At 45.0% G+C, this 17,305-nt stretch overlaps 1 protein-coding gene across 1 annotated transcript; it reads left to right on the forward strand.

Moving 5' to 3' along the window:
* The first annotated feature begins 1,245 nt into the window (after positions 1-1,245).
* Positions 1,246-16,570, forward strand: dhx57 (DEAH (Asp-Glu-Ala-Asp/His) box polypeptide 57). The gene is made up of 22 exons (XM_080022490.1): positions 1,246-1,428; positions 1,887-2,099; positions 2,249-3,165; positions 3,742-3,926; positions 5,524-5,645; positions 5,932-6,127; positions 7,214-7,338; positions 8,160-8,293; positions 8,382-8,436; positions 8,557-8,774; positions 9,494-9,610; positions 9,732-9,828; positions 10,281-10,454; positions 11,053-11,253; positions 11,805-12,081; positions 12,798-12,893; positions 13,032-13,115; positions 13,443-13,580; positions 13,753-13,827; positions 13,928-14,062; positions 14,184-14,384; positions 15,071-16,570. The coding sequence occupies exons 1-22, from the start codon at positions 1,322-1,324 to the stop codon at positions 15,212-15,214; spliced, it is 4,011 nt and encodes a 1,336-aa protein (XP_079878616.1). The 5' UTR covers positions 1,246-1,321; the 3' UTR covers positions 15,215-16,570.
* The last annotated feature ends 735 nt before the right edge of the window (positions 16,571-17,305 follow it).

Here is a 17,305-nt window from a genome sequence, read left to right on the forward strand (position 1 = left end):
GTAATAGGAACAAAAATATGGGGGAAAAAAACAATCAATGACCAACCTACAAATGAACTAACAATAGAAATACAATTTGGCAGTGTGCAAGATACCTAAATGTTCACAAAACGATTTTGCAATAAACAGTCAATCTAAAAGTGGTTAATGACACATCAAATAAAAACTGTGCATATACGTGTGTGCCAGGGTGGAAAACAGAATGGTTATAACATGTAACGTATACAGTATTATGAAAGATGGGTCTTTTAACATCCCTGGCTCAGGTCATATTGCGAAAGGGGGGAAAAAAAGCCTCTGCTAAATGACCTAATGAACCGAAAGCATCGTCCTGTCTAGCGGGCAGCGAGTTGTTCACACGCATGTCCAGTTTATTGCATAATTATAGCCCAATGACGCTGTGTGTCAGCAGCCGTCACATCTCTAGTGACCGTCCTGATGTCAGGATTATGTGCGATCCGCAGTACTTCAGTCTAACACTGCAGGACATGTACAGTAGCTGCTTTTCTTCCTTGACGGCCGTGGATCCTTGCAACGTCCTAATTCTGTCTATTGTAATTTTTTAAGAAATGCATCTTGCTTTCTATGTATTCTACAGATTGTTTGCAGCTGTAAATGGAAACTGATTGAACATAAACGTGAGTAGATTGGTTTGTCGTTCTTACCTTATTCCATGGTGTAGGTGGCACCGGCTTCGCTGTTTATTATTTGTGATGTCATCTTGAATTTATCGCAGGCAAACAAAACATGAGTGCACGGAGAAGAGGTGGGAAGCCTAATCGAGGAGGCGGGAGATTTAACAAGCCAAGAGGTGGTGGCGGCGGCGGCGGCGGCGGCGGTGGCGGCAGCAGCGGTGGTGGCGGCAAGAAGGGAGCAAGTGGCGGTTGGGATGACGGCGATGATTTCAGCCTTGATTTTGGACCAGCCCGCTCCAACAGGTTTGCAATGATAATGACAGATGAGATGGTCTATTTTCTCTGCCTTTTTGTATAATTGAGCCCAACCCACCCTGAATCCCCCATTGATTTGCTTGCTTTCTTCTCTTCTCTTCTCTTCTCTTCTCTTCTCTTCTCTTCTCTGTGTCTTCACTCCGTATTCTGCCAGACCCGCGTCGGGCCGAGGCGGTGGCAGCCGTGGTGCTAGGGGTGGCAGTAGAGGAGGGGGAGGTAGAGCTGGTGGGAGAGGCAGTGTGAGAGGCAGTGCGAGAGGAAGAGGGAATGAGAGGGGGAGGGGGAGGGGCAGAGGTCTCCCGCGGTCCTTGGTGGCGGACAGACCGCGCCCCAGGACAGACGATGACCGGCCCCGCCCCAGGCAAGAGACGATGAACACCATGCCCTTGCAAAAGATCTTCATGACCAATGAGAACCAGGAGCAAGTGAAGGAGCTGCTGAGGGAGCTGCAGACACAGGACTTTGATGAGGCTTATGAGTGAGTACATTTTCAACAGTTTGATGTACATCCATGCATATGATTACATTTGGATATTGGTAGATTGAGACCCCTTTTAGACCCAAATTGACCAAAATGCCACTTCATATGGACCAGATTCCTCTTTCAGGGGTCTATTTACTTTTCTGGTTGGTCATGCTCTTTTGGGCTAATATGAACCAATCCACTGTGAGTTACCAAATCAAGATGATCCTTGTATTCAAAATATTCGGTGCGGTACAAATTTGGGAGTGACATTGAATTTCACGTTGAGGCCAGATTTTAATTTATTGTTTGTATAAAAAAAAAAATCTGAAATTATACTGGAAGCTGGATTTAAGTGCTATAAAAGGCTCAAATGCTAATGCTTAAATAGATGATCCTGTTAGTCAAAATGCATTGTTTTTGTCGCCGGTGTCACATTGAGTATGACATCATTCCCACCCTCTCTTTGACAGTGACTCTGGTTCAGATTATTTGGGAGAGGAGGAGGAAGAAGAAAGAGTAGACGAATATGATGAGTTAGACCACCGTGACGAAGGCCAGTTTTGGACCACATATGATGAGCCTGCGGAAAGAGCCGAAAGCCCTGCGTGCGAGCTGGAGTCAGAGGAGGAGCGCCCCACCCCGGAACCGATCATTTCCTTATTTGCCATTGGCAAACTTAGCAGGTAACCTATACACACAGCCCACTTTGGGTTTTGGTGATTTGCAGTCTTTTATAGTCCGGACCAATGTTTTTGTTTGTTTGTTTGTTTTTTCTGCTATGGACTTAGGATGAATTTAGTATTTTCTCCTTTATCCGCTTCTTTCATTGCAGATACGGCTTTGACCGAGAGCGTAGCAGACAAGCACTAGAATGCGGCGGTGGGAATTTTGGTGCCACGCTGGAACAGCTCCTCCACCAGGTCTTTTCCGAACGCTTCGGCCATAAAGCTCTTTCACCAGATGGTGTTCAGGGGGTCTCCATGGACGAGTGCCTGAACCAGAGACAAGAGGAGGTCCTTGCCCTGGCCGCAATTTACGGCGAGCGCTTCAATGAGCTCATCTCAAACGCTGTGTGGACGGTGACCCTGGACCTCTCCTTCCTCTTGAACAGGACTGCTAAGAACAACAGGGGCGACGGGAGTCGTCGCGGCACCGACAATGGTTCTGTGCATATTCGAGATGTCTGCCGGTTTTATTTGAAGGGTCAGGGCTGCAGGTTTGGGAATAAATGTAAGTTTAAGCACCAGATGCCCACTAAAGGTAGAGCTGAGGCTGGATCCCCAGACCCGACAGACCCCAGCCAGCCCGGCTTCAGCAGCTATTCCCCCCCGGAGTACCAGCTAGAGGTGCGATTTCCAAAGGGGAACCGCTACCCCTTCCAAGCTCCGATTGTGGCCTTCAGCACCAACGATGAGGCGGTTAGTGCAGCCGCAAGGCTCAGTGTCACCGAGAGGCTTTTCGGAGAAGCATTGGCCGCAGCCAAGATGGGAGAACCAGTCATCTATACCCTGATCACCTGCTGTGAGGACGAAGCCACCATGACTGAGCTGTTGGATGTTGACCATCATAAATACAGCACACCGCCCCCTGTGGTGGCAGTAGCTGCTCCCCCATGTCTTAATGTGGCAAAGAGTCAAAGTGCCAGGAGCAACATGTCATCCCAGGAGAGCAAGGGGAACAGCACCCAAACCAGCAGCAGCAGAACCACTCAACAGAACAACCGCACAAATGGCCAGAGATGGACAGACGGTGAGAGAACAATTCTTATCAGTGTTTTTCAAAGTCTGGGTCATGACCCACAGGCAGGTGATTTGAATTGTCACCAAATCAAATGGCAGAATTTCTTCCTTAGTCTTTCGTAATTATGTCTCTAACCAATGTAAACCACATTGTCTGCTTAAATCAAATGCCACCATAGTCACAAATGAATTCAAATATTTAATTTCTGTATTAGACTGATTTTTGTAATGCAAGTCAGAAGGCATACTGAAAAGTCGCAATTCTCATTTATTTATAAATATATATATAGATAGATAGATAGATAGCAATCGAATCGTGAGCCATCTTATCAATATCAGATTGACTCAAATCATGAGCTTTTCTGTTAAAATTGAATCATGAGATCATGCCCAAAAACTAACCCCAGAATATTTTTTGATTCATGCACAAATTTGCTCTGCTCGCAGGTTATAGCTAAGGCTGTTTTTTAATTGGATTTAGATGGTTTGTTCTTTTTAGGATCCTCAGGAGGAAAGTTTGAAAAACAATATTTCTTTCAACACCTTTCAAAACTGCATGTATCTGCCTCTACCGGTGTCTCTGTAGTAAAAGACATGGCAGAAAATGAGGAACGCGAAGAGGAGGAGGAGGACGATGGTGACGGGGTCGTGCCTGTGGAGAGCGAGAGCTACGTGAATCTGAGGAAGAAGGCGGTGAAGAGGCACGAGTACAACATAGACAATCTGTCACAGGAAAACGGCAAACTGTGCAGAGAGTTCAGGAGGAAAGTGGTGAGAGAGTGCGGCTGCGAAGTGCCATCAAAAACATGCTGTTGTTCGCCTTTGAAAGTAGAGTGGGGCGTAAAATGGTCCATCTTGAGTTCCATCTTGAGTTTTCCAGAGATTTAGCAATTGAACGATCTTAGTATAATCTTATAATGGTGTAATACACATGTTACCTATTGCATTAGGGCCATTTATTGACATTAAGCATTTGAACATAAAAATTCAATTTTTCACCTTTTTCACATTTCTAACATTAGTTAGAACATTAATTACATTAATATTCCTTTGACATTGGATGGTAACGTGGTTGTGGGATCTGTTTTACAAAAATATTTTGATCTACTCAAATTATTGCGATCAGGTGTTAATAATATAATAGAAATGTAATGTAATAAGTGTGACAGCTCCAGTCTTGCACACCTTGCTGAACAGCAAATATACTACAGGGCTCTAGACTGCGACCAGTTTGGACACAACAAACCCTGTACCACTATGGCACCGTTCCTATACCATCGGTATCTACCGAACCGAATCCCAACGCAGATTTTGATGCGTCATTTCGGTGCCATGCCTGAGCTGCCGACTGTTCCGAAACCTCACACGCGTTTAGTTCATAAGTTAATTAATTTTAAATACAATTTGTGGCGGGTTGGCCACGGAGAGGAGCAGACTGGACGAGGCAAATAGTCAGAGAGGTTAAATTAGCGCCTGCTGGTGTGAATGTTAATGAAGAAAGCAAAGGCTCATGGGTCAAACGGGTAACATAATATATAAACAGTCCAATGCCTCCTCTGTGTCTCGGTGGCTTTCTCTCTCTCCGCCGAGGACCCGTCTCGGGACTCCTGCATGTACCGCCTCACTGAAAGAAAACACACATTAAAGAAAACTTCCTGCCCCGAGTCAAGCCAATCAGCACCGCTGGGGCGCTGATTTTCCTGACTCAGAGTAGGTGTGCTGCCGTAGGGAGAAGCCTGCGCCTGCATTTGCAGGCTGTGGCTTACCCACGCCTCTCTGTCTGCCACAGAATTCTTTGTAGAACATCCTACATCTTGCACATTATGCTCGTCCTCCCCGTGTCCTCTGCTGTGTGTGAAAGGGGATTTTCAGCAAAGAAGAGGATTAAAAATGACGTCGGAAGGTCACAGTTTTGCACAGTGGAGGACCTTATTCAAATAAGTCTTGAGGGAACTAGCTTGGAGGAGTTTGATTCCAAGGAGGCTGTACAGATGTGGTTCAGTCGGGGTTAAAATGCTAGAAAGCCCAACTACAAGGGTTTGCCTTCAGAGGTGCATAGCCCTAGTAGCTCTCAGGGGGATGTGAAGGGAGAGGCATATACAGTAAGAGGGAGTTCCTTGTTTTGTTGTGGTTGTTAATCACCGTAATGTACTGACCACATACCTTATTTTTACGTTTGTTAATTAATTAATTAATTATTAAAACACTAGTTAAGTTAGCCTGGAGCCCCGTACTGTTTAAATCAAAAAGACTTCTGTTTTTTTGAGGGGTTTTTTGGTGTCTGATGTCTCTTTAACTTGTTAATGTGTGTCTGAATTGGGTTTTATGTTTAACTATTCGAATGCTTTTTCACGTCTGGTTCTCCCAGTCATCGCGGCGTTACAGTTCCATGCTCCAGCAAAGACAGAAGCTGCCCGCCTGGCAGGAGAGGGACAACATCCTGGACCTGTTGGACGGATGTCAAGTGCTGGTGGTTAGTGGAATGACTGGGTGAGTAAATTGGTGGGGCGCCGTAGTTATTTAAAGGTACTTTATCCAAAAATATGAAGTTATGAATGTTCCATTAAAAATGGCCCTTGAAGGAACCTTTCCTGTGTTTTACTCAATGAAATATTCAAATTAAAAATGTTGAATTATGATTATTGCAGAGAAGTAAAGAAGGGGTGTTATTTTCACACCAGCATCCAGAAAGTCCATCCGCATTACCGTTCCTTTCTCACCCTTTTAGAATAGTTTTTCAACAGTTTTCAGTTTTCTGTGTATCACTTCTCTGTAGGTGTGGTAAAACCACCCAGATCCCGCAGTTCATTCTGGATGAGTCTCTGAGGGGTCCCGCTGAACAGGTGGCAAACATAATCTGTACCCAGCCCCGCCGCATCTCTGCCATCTCCGTGGCCCAGAGGGTGGCGCAGGAACGGGCAGAAAGCCTGGGCAACTCTGTGGGCTACCAGATCCGCCTGGAAACTGTCAGGGTGAGGCCACCTTCAATCAAGCTCACAGTCATTGCACACACACACCCCAGCTGTGCGACGAGCTGCTAAGATATTACCAGAGATGGTTTTTATGCTCCTGGACTGTGGACAGTTTTGAAAAATGTTGTATTATTGAAATTCTGAATGGACTAGTGTAGCTAAAGCAATTTCTAGGGGTGTATTGTAGGCTTGGGCGATCGTTCAAAATTCCAATTGCCGATCGCTGGGGGGGCAAAGTTTGGCGATATATACCATTTTATCGGACGTGCACGCACATAGAACATGATTTAATGTTGCAAATGCGGTCTCCCTGCTCCAGAAGTGCAGGATTCATTATTTAAAAGTAAAGTATTTACACAAAAGCATCTAGTTTTTCCTAAATTAAGTCCCATAGCAACAGGGAGATGTGCGTCTCCACTGTCGGGGGGCACATGGACCCCACATGGACCCCACATGGACCCCACATGGACCCCACATGGACCCCCCAGCTCCAGGACCCATGTCGGGTCCATGTGCCCTCCTTAAAAAAAAAAATAAATCAATAAAATATTTGAGCACCTGGCCCTTTTTAAGTCTCTGTACGGGACTGTAGAGCAGGGCATTGAGATCCGATCACAAGTAGTAACTCAACAGCTCTGAGCAGAGAGGGGGTGAGCATCCAGTTTCAGAACATGGTGAACAGCACTTACACAGTTTCAATGCTCAGATTTTTCCTGGCCGATTTATTAAAAAAAAAAAAGTGTGTGTGTGTGTGTGTGTGTGTGTGTGTGTGTGTGTGTGTGTGTGTGTGTGTGTGTGTGTGTGTGTGTGTGTGTGTGTGTGTGTGTGTGTGTGTGTGTGTGTGTGTGTGTGTGTGTGTGTGTCTTTTTTTTTTTTTGTCATCAATATCAAATCGCGATCAGTGGAGTCGATAGACGATTTAATCGTAAATCTCCCCAAGCCTAGTGTATGTACACTGTATGTTGTACATGTGTTTGTCACTTATGTCTATATTTATGAAATCTCCTGTGTTTTATTTATTTTATTTTTTTTGGACCATCATCTTTCCTGCCATCTCTTTTCTTTTTCTTTTTCTTCCTCTGCCAGTCATCATCCACCAGACTTCTGTACTGCACCACAGGTGTGTTGCTGAGGAGGCTGGAGGGCGAGGCCGACCTCACAGGCATCACGCATGTTATTGTAGATGAGGTACACGAGCGCACGGAAGAAAGGTAAGATATATTGCATATTCGGCCCTGTGCCCTTAACTGTATATTAAGTAGCTGTGCTTTATCGATGTTTTTGGAGGGGGCATTGCGGACCAGAAGAGGGCAATTAATCTGAGTGTTCTTTTTCTTTTTCCCCCATGTCTTTGACTGGAGCTGTATTTGCCTTTCATACTCTGACATGAAGTATAATCTATTGCCTTATGTCATATACTGTATTTTGTTGTCAAATGATATGTAAAGCTGTTATAATTAGAGATGGGTCCGATCCAATATTGGTATTGCTGATTCTGACGCCACTCACTCATCGGATATCGGGCTGACGTCGCCGATCCAAATTCCATTCCATAGCTTGCGCTGTACCTTAAACCCCCCATTTTATTTTGCTCATTTAATGGTCTGCCTCCTCAAGAATTGAACTCTGCAAATAATTAACCTGTAAAGCGCAATTCGCGAATAGAAACCGGCAGTTGGTGCCGGGGAAACTGTCACTGATTGAAGCAGCCATTCAGCTGTCTTGGTCCTCAAAATAAGATGTTGTGTTTCTGAGGTATATAATATGTGCTGCCATAAAGAGCTACTGGGAGTTGTAGTTCTATTCGTGCAGCCCAAACCCCATTCGTCTAGTACTCCTAAAATGCTAACCGGCTAACATCGACTAACAGAACAAAGTTTTGCAATGTTACGTCACAAAGCATTTCCTAACAATGTCAAAAGAGCTCCCTATCAATATTAAGTTGACTTTTCATTGTCTGTGGCATAAAAGTGCTACCAGTTTGAGCTTTACTATATGTGGTTGAGATTATAATTAACATCTTCCTTTTCAGTGACTTCTTGCTATTGGTGCTGAAGGACCTGATGGTGAACAGACCGGACCTAAAGATCATTCTGATGAGCGCCACGCTCAACGCCAACCTCTTCTCAGAGTACTTCTACAACTGCAACACCATCCACATACCAGGTATTTAGGCACCGTGTACGCTGCCGCTCAACATGCAGCACGCCGCCACATTTCATCTTACAGCGTCCTCTTCCTGAAACTCCTCTAGGACGCACGTTTCCTGTGGATCAGTTCTTCCTCGAGGATGCCATCGGCAAAACCCGGTTGGTAAATCAATCGTTTAATTTGGTCAAGGCCTTTTGATCCTGTGTTGCGCTGATTGCTGTGTTCTTGCAGCGCCGGCGTTGAGCTAAGTCCGAGTTCCTCTCTCACTCCCTGCCCAGCTATGTGATCGAGGATGGCAGCCCTTTCATGCGCTCCGGCAAACAGAATTCCTCCTCGTCCGCGAGTGGCCGAGCCAGCAAAGGGGCGCCGAGAGGCGTGGTCGACGACCTGGGAGACGACATGTGGAACTTCATGTCCTTCTCCAGAAAGGACTTTGTCAAAGACTCCATCCCTGACCAGCAGCTCGGCTTGCAGGAGCTCACAATCAGATTCAAAGGTCACATGACGCTACTCAGTCACATGCAATTTAATGTTTTGTATTATTTACGATTTGCCTGTATTTTTTCACTTAATTTATAACATTTACTTAATTACCGGTGTGTGTGTGTGTGTGTGTATATATGAACTATATTTACTCAAAGCTGTTGAAGATATTCAAAACATCTTACCATTTTGATGCCTTCAACCGATTTCGTCTTGGAAAATCACAGCCTTTATCCGCACGCTAAAGGCTTCAAACGTCCACTTGGTGGCGTGGTGTGTCTGCTTTGGGAAGGTTGTGGTCTTGCCTCAATGTGGAGCACGCGCATTTATTTGGTTTTCCCAACATCTGCTGATTTAAATCGAAAAGGAGGCTGGGGACTGCTCCGTGAGCGAAAGCTGAATCACGAATGTAGATTATCAGTGTGAATAGTCAAATTTCATTCGTGCCTGCTAGTTGGTTTCTATTCTTCATTGTTTTCATATCCCCAAACAGCGTATCGGTTAAACATTGAGCAACTGTGTCCTTGCCTTCCGCAGTCACTGAGGTGATATGAGCGCCCATTCCTTTACTTTCTTAACCCCTTACTGGCCCTGTTACTGGCTATATGCATCTGTGTAATGGGACGTTTATCTGGTCCTAATGGATATATTGAAGGCACCAGCATTGGATGTAATGACACCCTCAACCCAGCTGTAACTCACTAATAAGCATTCATATCTGTGTTCCGGCAGACACCCCAAAGTCTGTGCTGAAGACCCTCTCTGCCATGGATCTGGACAAGATCAACATGGACCTGGTGGAGAATCTGCTCGAGTGGATCGTGGAGGGTGACCACAAATACCCTTCAGGTTAGAATTTGGCTTTGTGTGTGTGTGTCTGTGGTGCCATTAAAGTGTTTTAAGATGGTGCCCATTAGCTGGCGCCAGGAGGTGAGAGTGCAGCGTCGAGCATCTGGTTAATGTCTCCCAGGCGCCGTGCTGGTGTTCATGCCGGGCCTAGCAGAGATCAAGATGCTCTACGAGCAGCTGCAGTCCAACAGGATGTTCAACAACAGGAACAGATCAAGGTTTGGGATTAAAGACTCTGTTTTACATCCATTTCCCCGTGGGTGAAATTACTAAGTTAGCCATTATCATAAAGAATAAACTAGGATGTTGGTAAATCTTTCTGCCACTCCCTTAAAGTCCTCTTTTGCTCTTAAATTGATTAATCAAAAAATGTCTGTGGCCAACATTTGACCACAAGTAACAGGGTGAGATGCATTCTCAGCACGTTTATTTTAACGATCAAAGGAGCAGCACGTACGGTGCTGCAAGTGGTCCATAAGTTCCTATCTACTGGTTTATCACAGTGCTTATGCATTTTTTTATAAAAAACATACATAGATATATGTATATAGATAGCCCAGCCCCCCAGGTTGAAAATCGCTGCTCTGCCGGAAGAGGCTTTTGGGAAAGAATCCCTTTGTGGCTCTCGGCCCTAACATATTCCATGGGGATGTTTTTATCTCCCGGTCAGGTGTGTGGTGTACCCTCTCCACTCCTCCCTGTCCAATGAGGATCAGCAGGCCGTCTTCAACAGGCCACCAGAGGGCGTCACGAAGATCATCATCTCCACAAACATCGCCGAGACCTCCGTAACCATTGATGACGTGGTGTACGTCATCGACTCTGGCAAGATGAAGGAGAAAAGGTGACCTTATGCGTAACGTTGCCGTTTTCCCTGTGCGGCTGAATAGCTCCTATGGCCTTTTCCTTGCTGTAATAAGCCCGAGGACTTTTCTCTTCAATACCTGTCTGCAACCTTGAGAATGTACTCGCTACGTAACAACTTTTTTCTTTTTTTTTTTTCTTTTTTTTTTTTACATCAGACTTTTGAGGGTTCACTTTCGCTTTATTAAACAATGTAAGTAATAACGCAGGGAAATATGTAAAGTTTGATCACACACATGCAGAAAATGTGAGTCAGAGTTGTCATGACATCGTTAGATTCCATACTCATTGGTTTCCACCCAAATTTTAGGGTGGAATTTTAAGCCAGTGTTGGATGTTACAATAAAATATGAATTAGGTGCATTTCTAGCATTGGGGTTGAGGCAAATTGTCTCCCGGAATTTGTATGTTCCAATGACGACAAATGCCTCCTCCGCATAAGGTATTGTAATGCTGTTATAGGCTATACCGTAGGCTGTTATTCTATGATAGTGGCATAAAATGACAGTGACCAAAAAAGACGAATGTGGAAAATATGTTAACCGTAGAGCTTGTTTGGTCCGACTGGCCGCCCTTAGGTACGATGCGTCCAAGAGCATGGAGAGCCTGGAGGATTCGTGGGTGTCCCGTGCCAACGCGCTGCAGAGGAAGGGGCGAGCGGGTCGCGTGGCCTCGGGCGTCTGCTTCCACCTCTTCACCAGCCACTGCTTCCAACACCAGCTGGCTGAGCAGCAGCTGCCGGAGATCCAGAGGGTTCCCCTGGAGCAGCTCTGTCTCCGGTATGTCTCTCTAGCTTTATTTAACTCTATGAATAAGTGTTATTTAAGTTGTGCAGAGCATTTTGTGGTTTGTGTTTAGGATTGGAGCAGATACGATCACAAATAAGACTAAAATGTTATTTAGATCCTTAAAAGGTATTAAAAGGTTTTTAACATTAATGGCTTAATATCGCATTTATATGAAAATGATGATGAATACCTGTTGGTAGATTAGTCCAGCTCACTTTATATTTGCCTTCAAACTTACCTGTAGAGAGAAATCCAAAAAATCCTTGCACATCTGAAATTCTGTCTGAAGTTCTCTGGGGGGGATAAAATAAAATAAAATAGAATATTTTTCTACATATTTCTATCGTCTACCACATATAAAATGCTTAGCTTTATACATAACTGCAATACTTTATGGAATAAAATAGATGAGATGTGTCCAGAAATTAAAATGTGTATATAAAGTGTTACATCTAACTCCAATGCCTGCATACACGCTGCTGTGTACAAATCAACTTGAAATACTTTCTGAAGTGAACCCTTCTGTCCGCGCTCGCTCCCAGCATTAAGATTCTGGACCTGTTCGCCGAGCGGACCCTGGAGTCGGTCTTCTCTCGGCTCATCGAGCCCCCGACCACAGAGAGCCTGGAGGCGGCCAAGCAGCGCCTGCAGGACCTGGGGGCGCTGACGGCGGACGAGAAGCTGACGCCGCTGGGCTACCACCTGGCCTGCCTGCCCGTGGACGTGCGCATCGGGAAGCTGATGCTGTTCGGCGCCATCTTCCGCTGCCTGGACCCGGCGCTCACCATCGCAGCCAGCCTGGCCTTCAAGTCGCCCTTCGTAAGGCAGCTGCTCGTGAACCTCATCAAAGACATTGCTGAATTGGAAAAAAATATATATCACAGTAAAAGAAAATATAGACAGAAGAAATACTTTTCCCCTTTTGTTCCAAAACTAAATGTACTAAATTCCACAACAACCAAAGGCCATTTTAACCCCAGAACCTTGGGGTCAGGGATTAAAACTGCTCACACTGGTATGCAGTGTTTTCACAGTATAACCCGTATTTCAAAGATATTTAACACATGCCCAGTGAGAGTGGAATAACAGTGGAAGCCATACTGTGCCACTTGTAGGCCAGGCGACGTATCGATATTGTGATTAAAAAAAAATAAATACCATGTGGGATTTTGGTTATGGTGATATGGTTAATGTTGTCTTCAGGGCCACATTACAGTAAAGTAATGTCATTTTCTCAGCTTCATACACTGTTCTAGCTATTATCGACTAGCTAATCATCGTAATTTTTTGTATTTTTTAGAACTCATTGTGCATAATCCCAGGGTGCCTTGCAAAGACATTTCACTGCATATATGTATGAACGTATGTATATGTATGTGACATAAACCTCTTGAATCTTAACATTGATATTAATTAATTGTGTAAATATATTATGAAAGCACCCATGGCCATTCCCCCAAAAAATCATCAAATGATCAATAATGAATTCTCATCATTGCCACAATATTTGATGCATTTCACTGTCTTTTCTCAAGGTTTCTCCTTGGGACAAGCGAGAGGAGGCCAATGAGAAGAAGCTGGGCTTCGCTCTGGCCAGCAGCGACCACCTGGCTCTGTTACAGGCGTATAAGGTGTGGACGCTGGCAACCATGAACAAACTGTTGAATTCTAATAAAAAAAAAAAAAAAAGAGAGAAATAAGTTGATTTACCGACTCGATATTGAAATGGTGCGACGTTCTAACGTAATTGGTTATTCCTCCTTTGGCAGGGATGGTGCAGCGCTGCGAAGAACGGCAACCAGGCGGGCTGGCAGTACTGCAGGGAGAACTTCCTGTCTGGACGTGGATTACAGGTCCAACATCACTATTTCAATTCCATCCCTGTGTGTCCCAATACTGAGATAGCGGCGGTCTAGGTCTGTCCTGATCGTCTTAGCTCAACGCAAGGGAGGGAAGCAACCAGCCTGGCTCTTGTGAAATTAAGTGAACGCACCTTCTGGCATCTCAAGAGTGGAGTTATTTAAGCAACAAATTAAAAAAAAAAATGGGACTCATGACCATTTATCCATCTCATGCAGATGGATAAATGGCAAGAAGATATGAGAGTATCCACTTAAGCTGGAGTGTTGAAGGTAAAATCTTTTTTGCGGCTGAATATTATCGGGACGCTTCTCCCGCAGGAGATTTCCAGTCTGAAGAGGCAGTTTGCCGAGCTGCTGTCTGACATCGGCTTCGTCAAGGAGGGGCTGAGGGCCAGGACCATCGAGCGCATGTCCACCAAAGGCACCGACGGCGTGCTGGAGGCGACGGGACACGAGGTGAGGACACGGGCTGGGGTTTCAGCGGAAATGTCTTGATGCAGCACTGATTAATATTAAAGTATTCCTTCGTATTAATATTTATTCCGATTGTAAAAATATTAATATATGCTGTACACATGTACATCATGTAGTGTACGTGCAGTCAGGTGAGTCTTTCTTCTCTACGCAGGCAAACCTCAATTCTGACAACATCCGATTGATGTCGGCCATGTTGTGTGCGGCCCTCTATCCTAATGTTGTCCAGGTGAGTGTTGCGACCTCCGGTATTGGGAAACGGGCTTTCCAAGGGTGCGCTTCGTCGCATTTCCACGCCTCCACCTCCTTTTTGTGTCTCCCTCCGCCAGGTGCGCTCTCCGCAGGGGAAGTACAAGTTGACGAGCAAGGGGGCGGTGAAGATGCAGCCCAAAGCGGACGAGCTGCGCTTCATGACCAAGGACGACGGGGCCGTCCATGTGCACCCGTCCTCCGTCAACTACACGGTGAGATGCGTGCGCGCACACACACACACACACACACACACACACACACACACACACACACACACACACGGGTGCGTTTGTGAACAGTAATGGAGCCTCCCTGGTGTCCCGCGGCGTTCAGGTGCGTCACTACGACAGTCCGTACCTGGTGTACCACGAGAAGGTGAAGACGAGCCGCATCTTCATCAGGGACTGCAGCATGGTATCCGTCTACCCGCTGGTGCTGTTCGGCGGCGGCCAGGTCAACGTGGAGCTGCACAAGGGGGAGTTCGTCATCTCACTGGACGATGGGTGGATACGCTTTGCCGCCGCCTCACACCAGGTCTGTGGGAGGAATTATTATTATTTATTTTTTTTCCTCAATTTGCTCCTGACTGGGGGGGGCATTGTTAAGATGAAAGTGAATCATTGACAGCAGCGATTCTCAACCTGAGGTGCTAGGCTCCCACAGGGGACACGGTTTATGATGGTCAAATAATGGTTCAGAAATCGACCCGATTATCGGCTCAAATAGAGATTTTACCCAAAATCCATGACTGTACTTGAACATTCTAATGTATTGGATGCCCAGGGGGTATCATGCTGGTAACAGGGGTTTCATGCTTCCAAATGAACATATTGGCTTTCAGCTGTATAACTGAAGATCATATAAAAAAATTTGGTTAATCGGCTTTGAACAAATGTGAAGACAACGCACAACGAAAGACGAGACATAATGCTGCTCAGTTGTTTGAATTATTAGCCCTCAGCTTATATCGAGTTTATTTATACAGCCCTTAATCACAGCAGTTTCAAAGGGCTTCATATTTTAAATAGAAATCAACAGTCTTAACCTCCACCCAACCAGGAAAAACGGTGTGTGTGTGTGTGTGTGTGTGTGTGTGTGTGTGTGTGTGTGTGTGTGTGTGTGTGTGTGTGTGTGTGTGTGTGTGTGTGTGTGTGTGTGTGTGTGTGTGTGTGTGTGTGTGTGTGTGTGTGTGTGTGTGTGTGTGTGTGCTCTCCCTCCAGGTAGCGGAGCTGGTGAAGGAGCTGCGCTGGGAGCTGGACCAGCTGCTGGAGGACAAGATCAGGAGCCCCAGCATGGACCTGTGCACCTGCCCCCGCGGCTCCCGGATCATCCACATGATCGTGCGCCTCATCTCCACACAGTAGAGCCGCTGTAGCCGATTCTCACGCCTTCACCGGGGATGTGGTGCGAAGGATCGGCTCGCTGTTTTTCCGACCCAGGCCCTATTAAAGACAGTAGGAAGCAGTGCAACTTCCTGTTTATAGGCTCTTGGGTTAACACGGAAGTGGCAAAGAGTCAATAAAACCTTATAAAATGCATTGTTTGCAACCATTTTTTTTTTTTTTTGGTTTAAAATATTAAGAATGACAATATTGTGTACTTCCTGTTTTCGGCAAGGCAATTAACTTTTTTTGGGGGGGGGTGGGGGCTTCAATGTTTGCCCTGTTGGACTGCATTTTTAAGCACAGTGAGAGGCATTACCAAAGTGGTAAGTTACAAACAGTTGTAAATGATGGGATTGTCCAAGATTTTTAATAAGGCCCTGGGTTGAAAAAGGCATGAAAGGGTTGGGGGAAAAAAAACAAAAAACCTTTTAATTTGGGTAGAACAAGGCCGACGTACTGTAAATTACGCCTTTTTTTTTTTTTCAGCTGCGCAATGAAACTTGTATACTAGTTGTGATTATGTTATCGAATGCAGCAGGGACATTTTCTTTTCAGTTACCCCTTCCTATATTGGGAAGTTCCGCGCACAAAGTCGTAGCAACACTGCAGCTCAAACCCACGCCTTCTGACACCACCTCACACCGCTGCATGAAACCCGACCTTTCACATCAGTCCACACTTTGTTGTATTTGTGTTCTGGAGGCCATTAAACAAATGACCCCCCCGCCCCCTCTGTAAGAAACTAAATACCCTCATATTTTATACTGATGTCAAATGGCTGTATTTTCATGGGTCATTATTGTGGTTGCTTTGAAGTGAGCTGTTGGAGAAGTAAACTTTTATTTCCTTTTTTTATTAGTTGCCATATTATGTGCATAAAAGGGGAGCATGGTTAACGGTTCAACCTGTTAAGGAAAGTAAAGTGAGGAAAATGTAATTTTATATACTTTTTGCCACATCTCTCTTTAGTTTCTGTACATTAACCTGCATTTTACTATTTAGGTTGTGTGTGTGTGTGTGTAACCTGCTCACAACTGAGAAAGTATTTGAGTCCATATTGGATTTCCTATACAAAAAAAAAAGTCTGCACATTTCTTCTGACTTTGTGTGGGTTTGTATTTATCGAATGCATGATCAAGAGCTCCAAGAGCTTCAGCATGTTGTACATTAACAGAATGTATTAGGGGAAAAAAAAAAGTAACACGGATGTCAAACTCACATCTTCTCAATGTGAACATAAGGGCTGAAATGTTGACAGTAAGACCTGCCAAAGAATTTGACCCCAGAGTCTTATCGACAACTGATTTATGCCTCTGACACATTGCACTTAGAATAAAAGGGAAAAAAAGAAAACGGCTGTGTGGTTTTTGGATTTCATTTGCTTTACGACACACACCAGATTAGGTCATTTTCACCCCGAACCGGTTCACTTAATGCACGCATTTACTTAAGGTATTTGTGTTGGAGGTATTTCAGTGGGTGCCTAGTTCTGTCTCGGCTGTAGCTGTGCAGCCACCGGAATAGCGACAACAAAGGGTTACATGTCTGTGCCAGGAGCTCCCCCTGTTCATTCACAGAATGACCGAGTCCACTGTCTCTAAGACAACGAGACGTAAACAAACGAGGGATCACTCTCAGACGAAGCCAGTCTAGAATGCCAAATTTGAACTGGTAAGATTTATATATATTTTTTTTTCAATCACCGTTCCATATGCTGTAGGACTTTTGTTTTCTTGTTACCCAATAATCTCTACATGACCCCTTTTGGAGGGGTTGCTGGAGTCCATTTTTTTTTTTTACCCACACTTATTGAACTGAACTTATTTGACATTGATCGACCACTATAATATTGTTCATTTTACAGATGTAAAAGGATATCACCCACAACATAAGAAGCGAATGCCTTTATTATGGTAAAGTTTCAGTAAATGCTGGACTTCGCTTGTTGGTTGCTGTAATTGGGCCGCACAAGTTGGTAATTATTTTATTGTTCCTCGAAGCCCAAAAAGTCCAGGTCCCACAGCGTGAGGCCTGCCAAGAAGACCGGCAGCCCAAAGTCATCCAAGAAGA

Source organism: Zeus faber (assembly GCF_960531495.2).
Source record: "Zeus faber genome assembly, chromosome: 21".
Taxonomy (NCBI): domain Eukaryota; kingdom Metazoa; phylum Chordata; class Actinopteri; order Zeiformes; family Zeidae; genus Zeus; species Zeus faber.

Excerpts from the sequence above, each read along its gene's own strand:
- dhx57 (XM_080022490.1), top strand. The coding sequence starts at position 1,322 with ATGAACACCATGCCCTTGCAAAAGATCTTCATGACCAATGAGAACCAG. Across the intron at positions 13,116-13,442 it reads TGTCTGGACGTGGATTACAG|GAGATTTCCAGTCTGAAGAG; the intron begins GTCCAACATCAC and ends CTTCTCCCGCAG. Across the intron at positions 14,063-14,183 it reads CGTCCTCCGTCAACTACACG|GTGCGTCACTACGACAGTCC; the intron begins GTGAGATGCGTG and ends CGCGGCGTTCAG.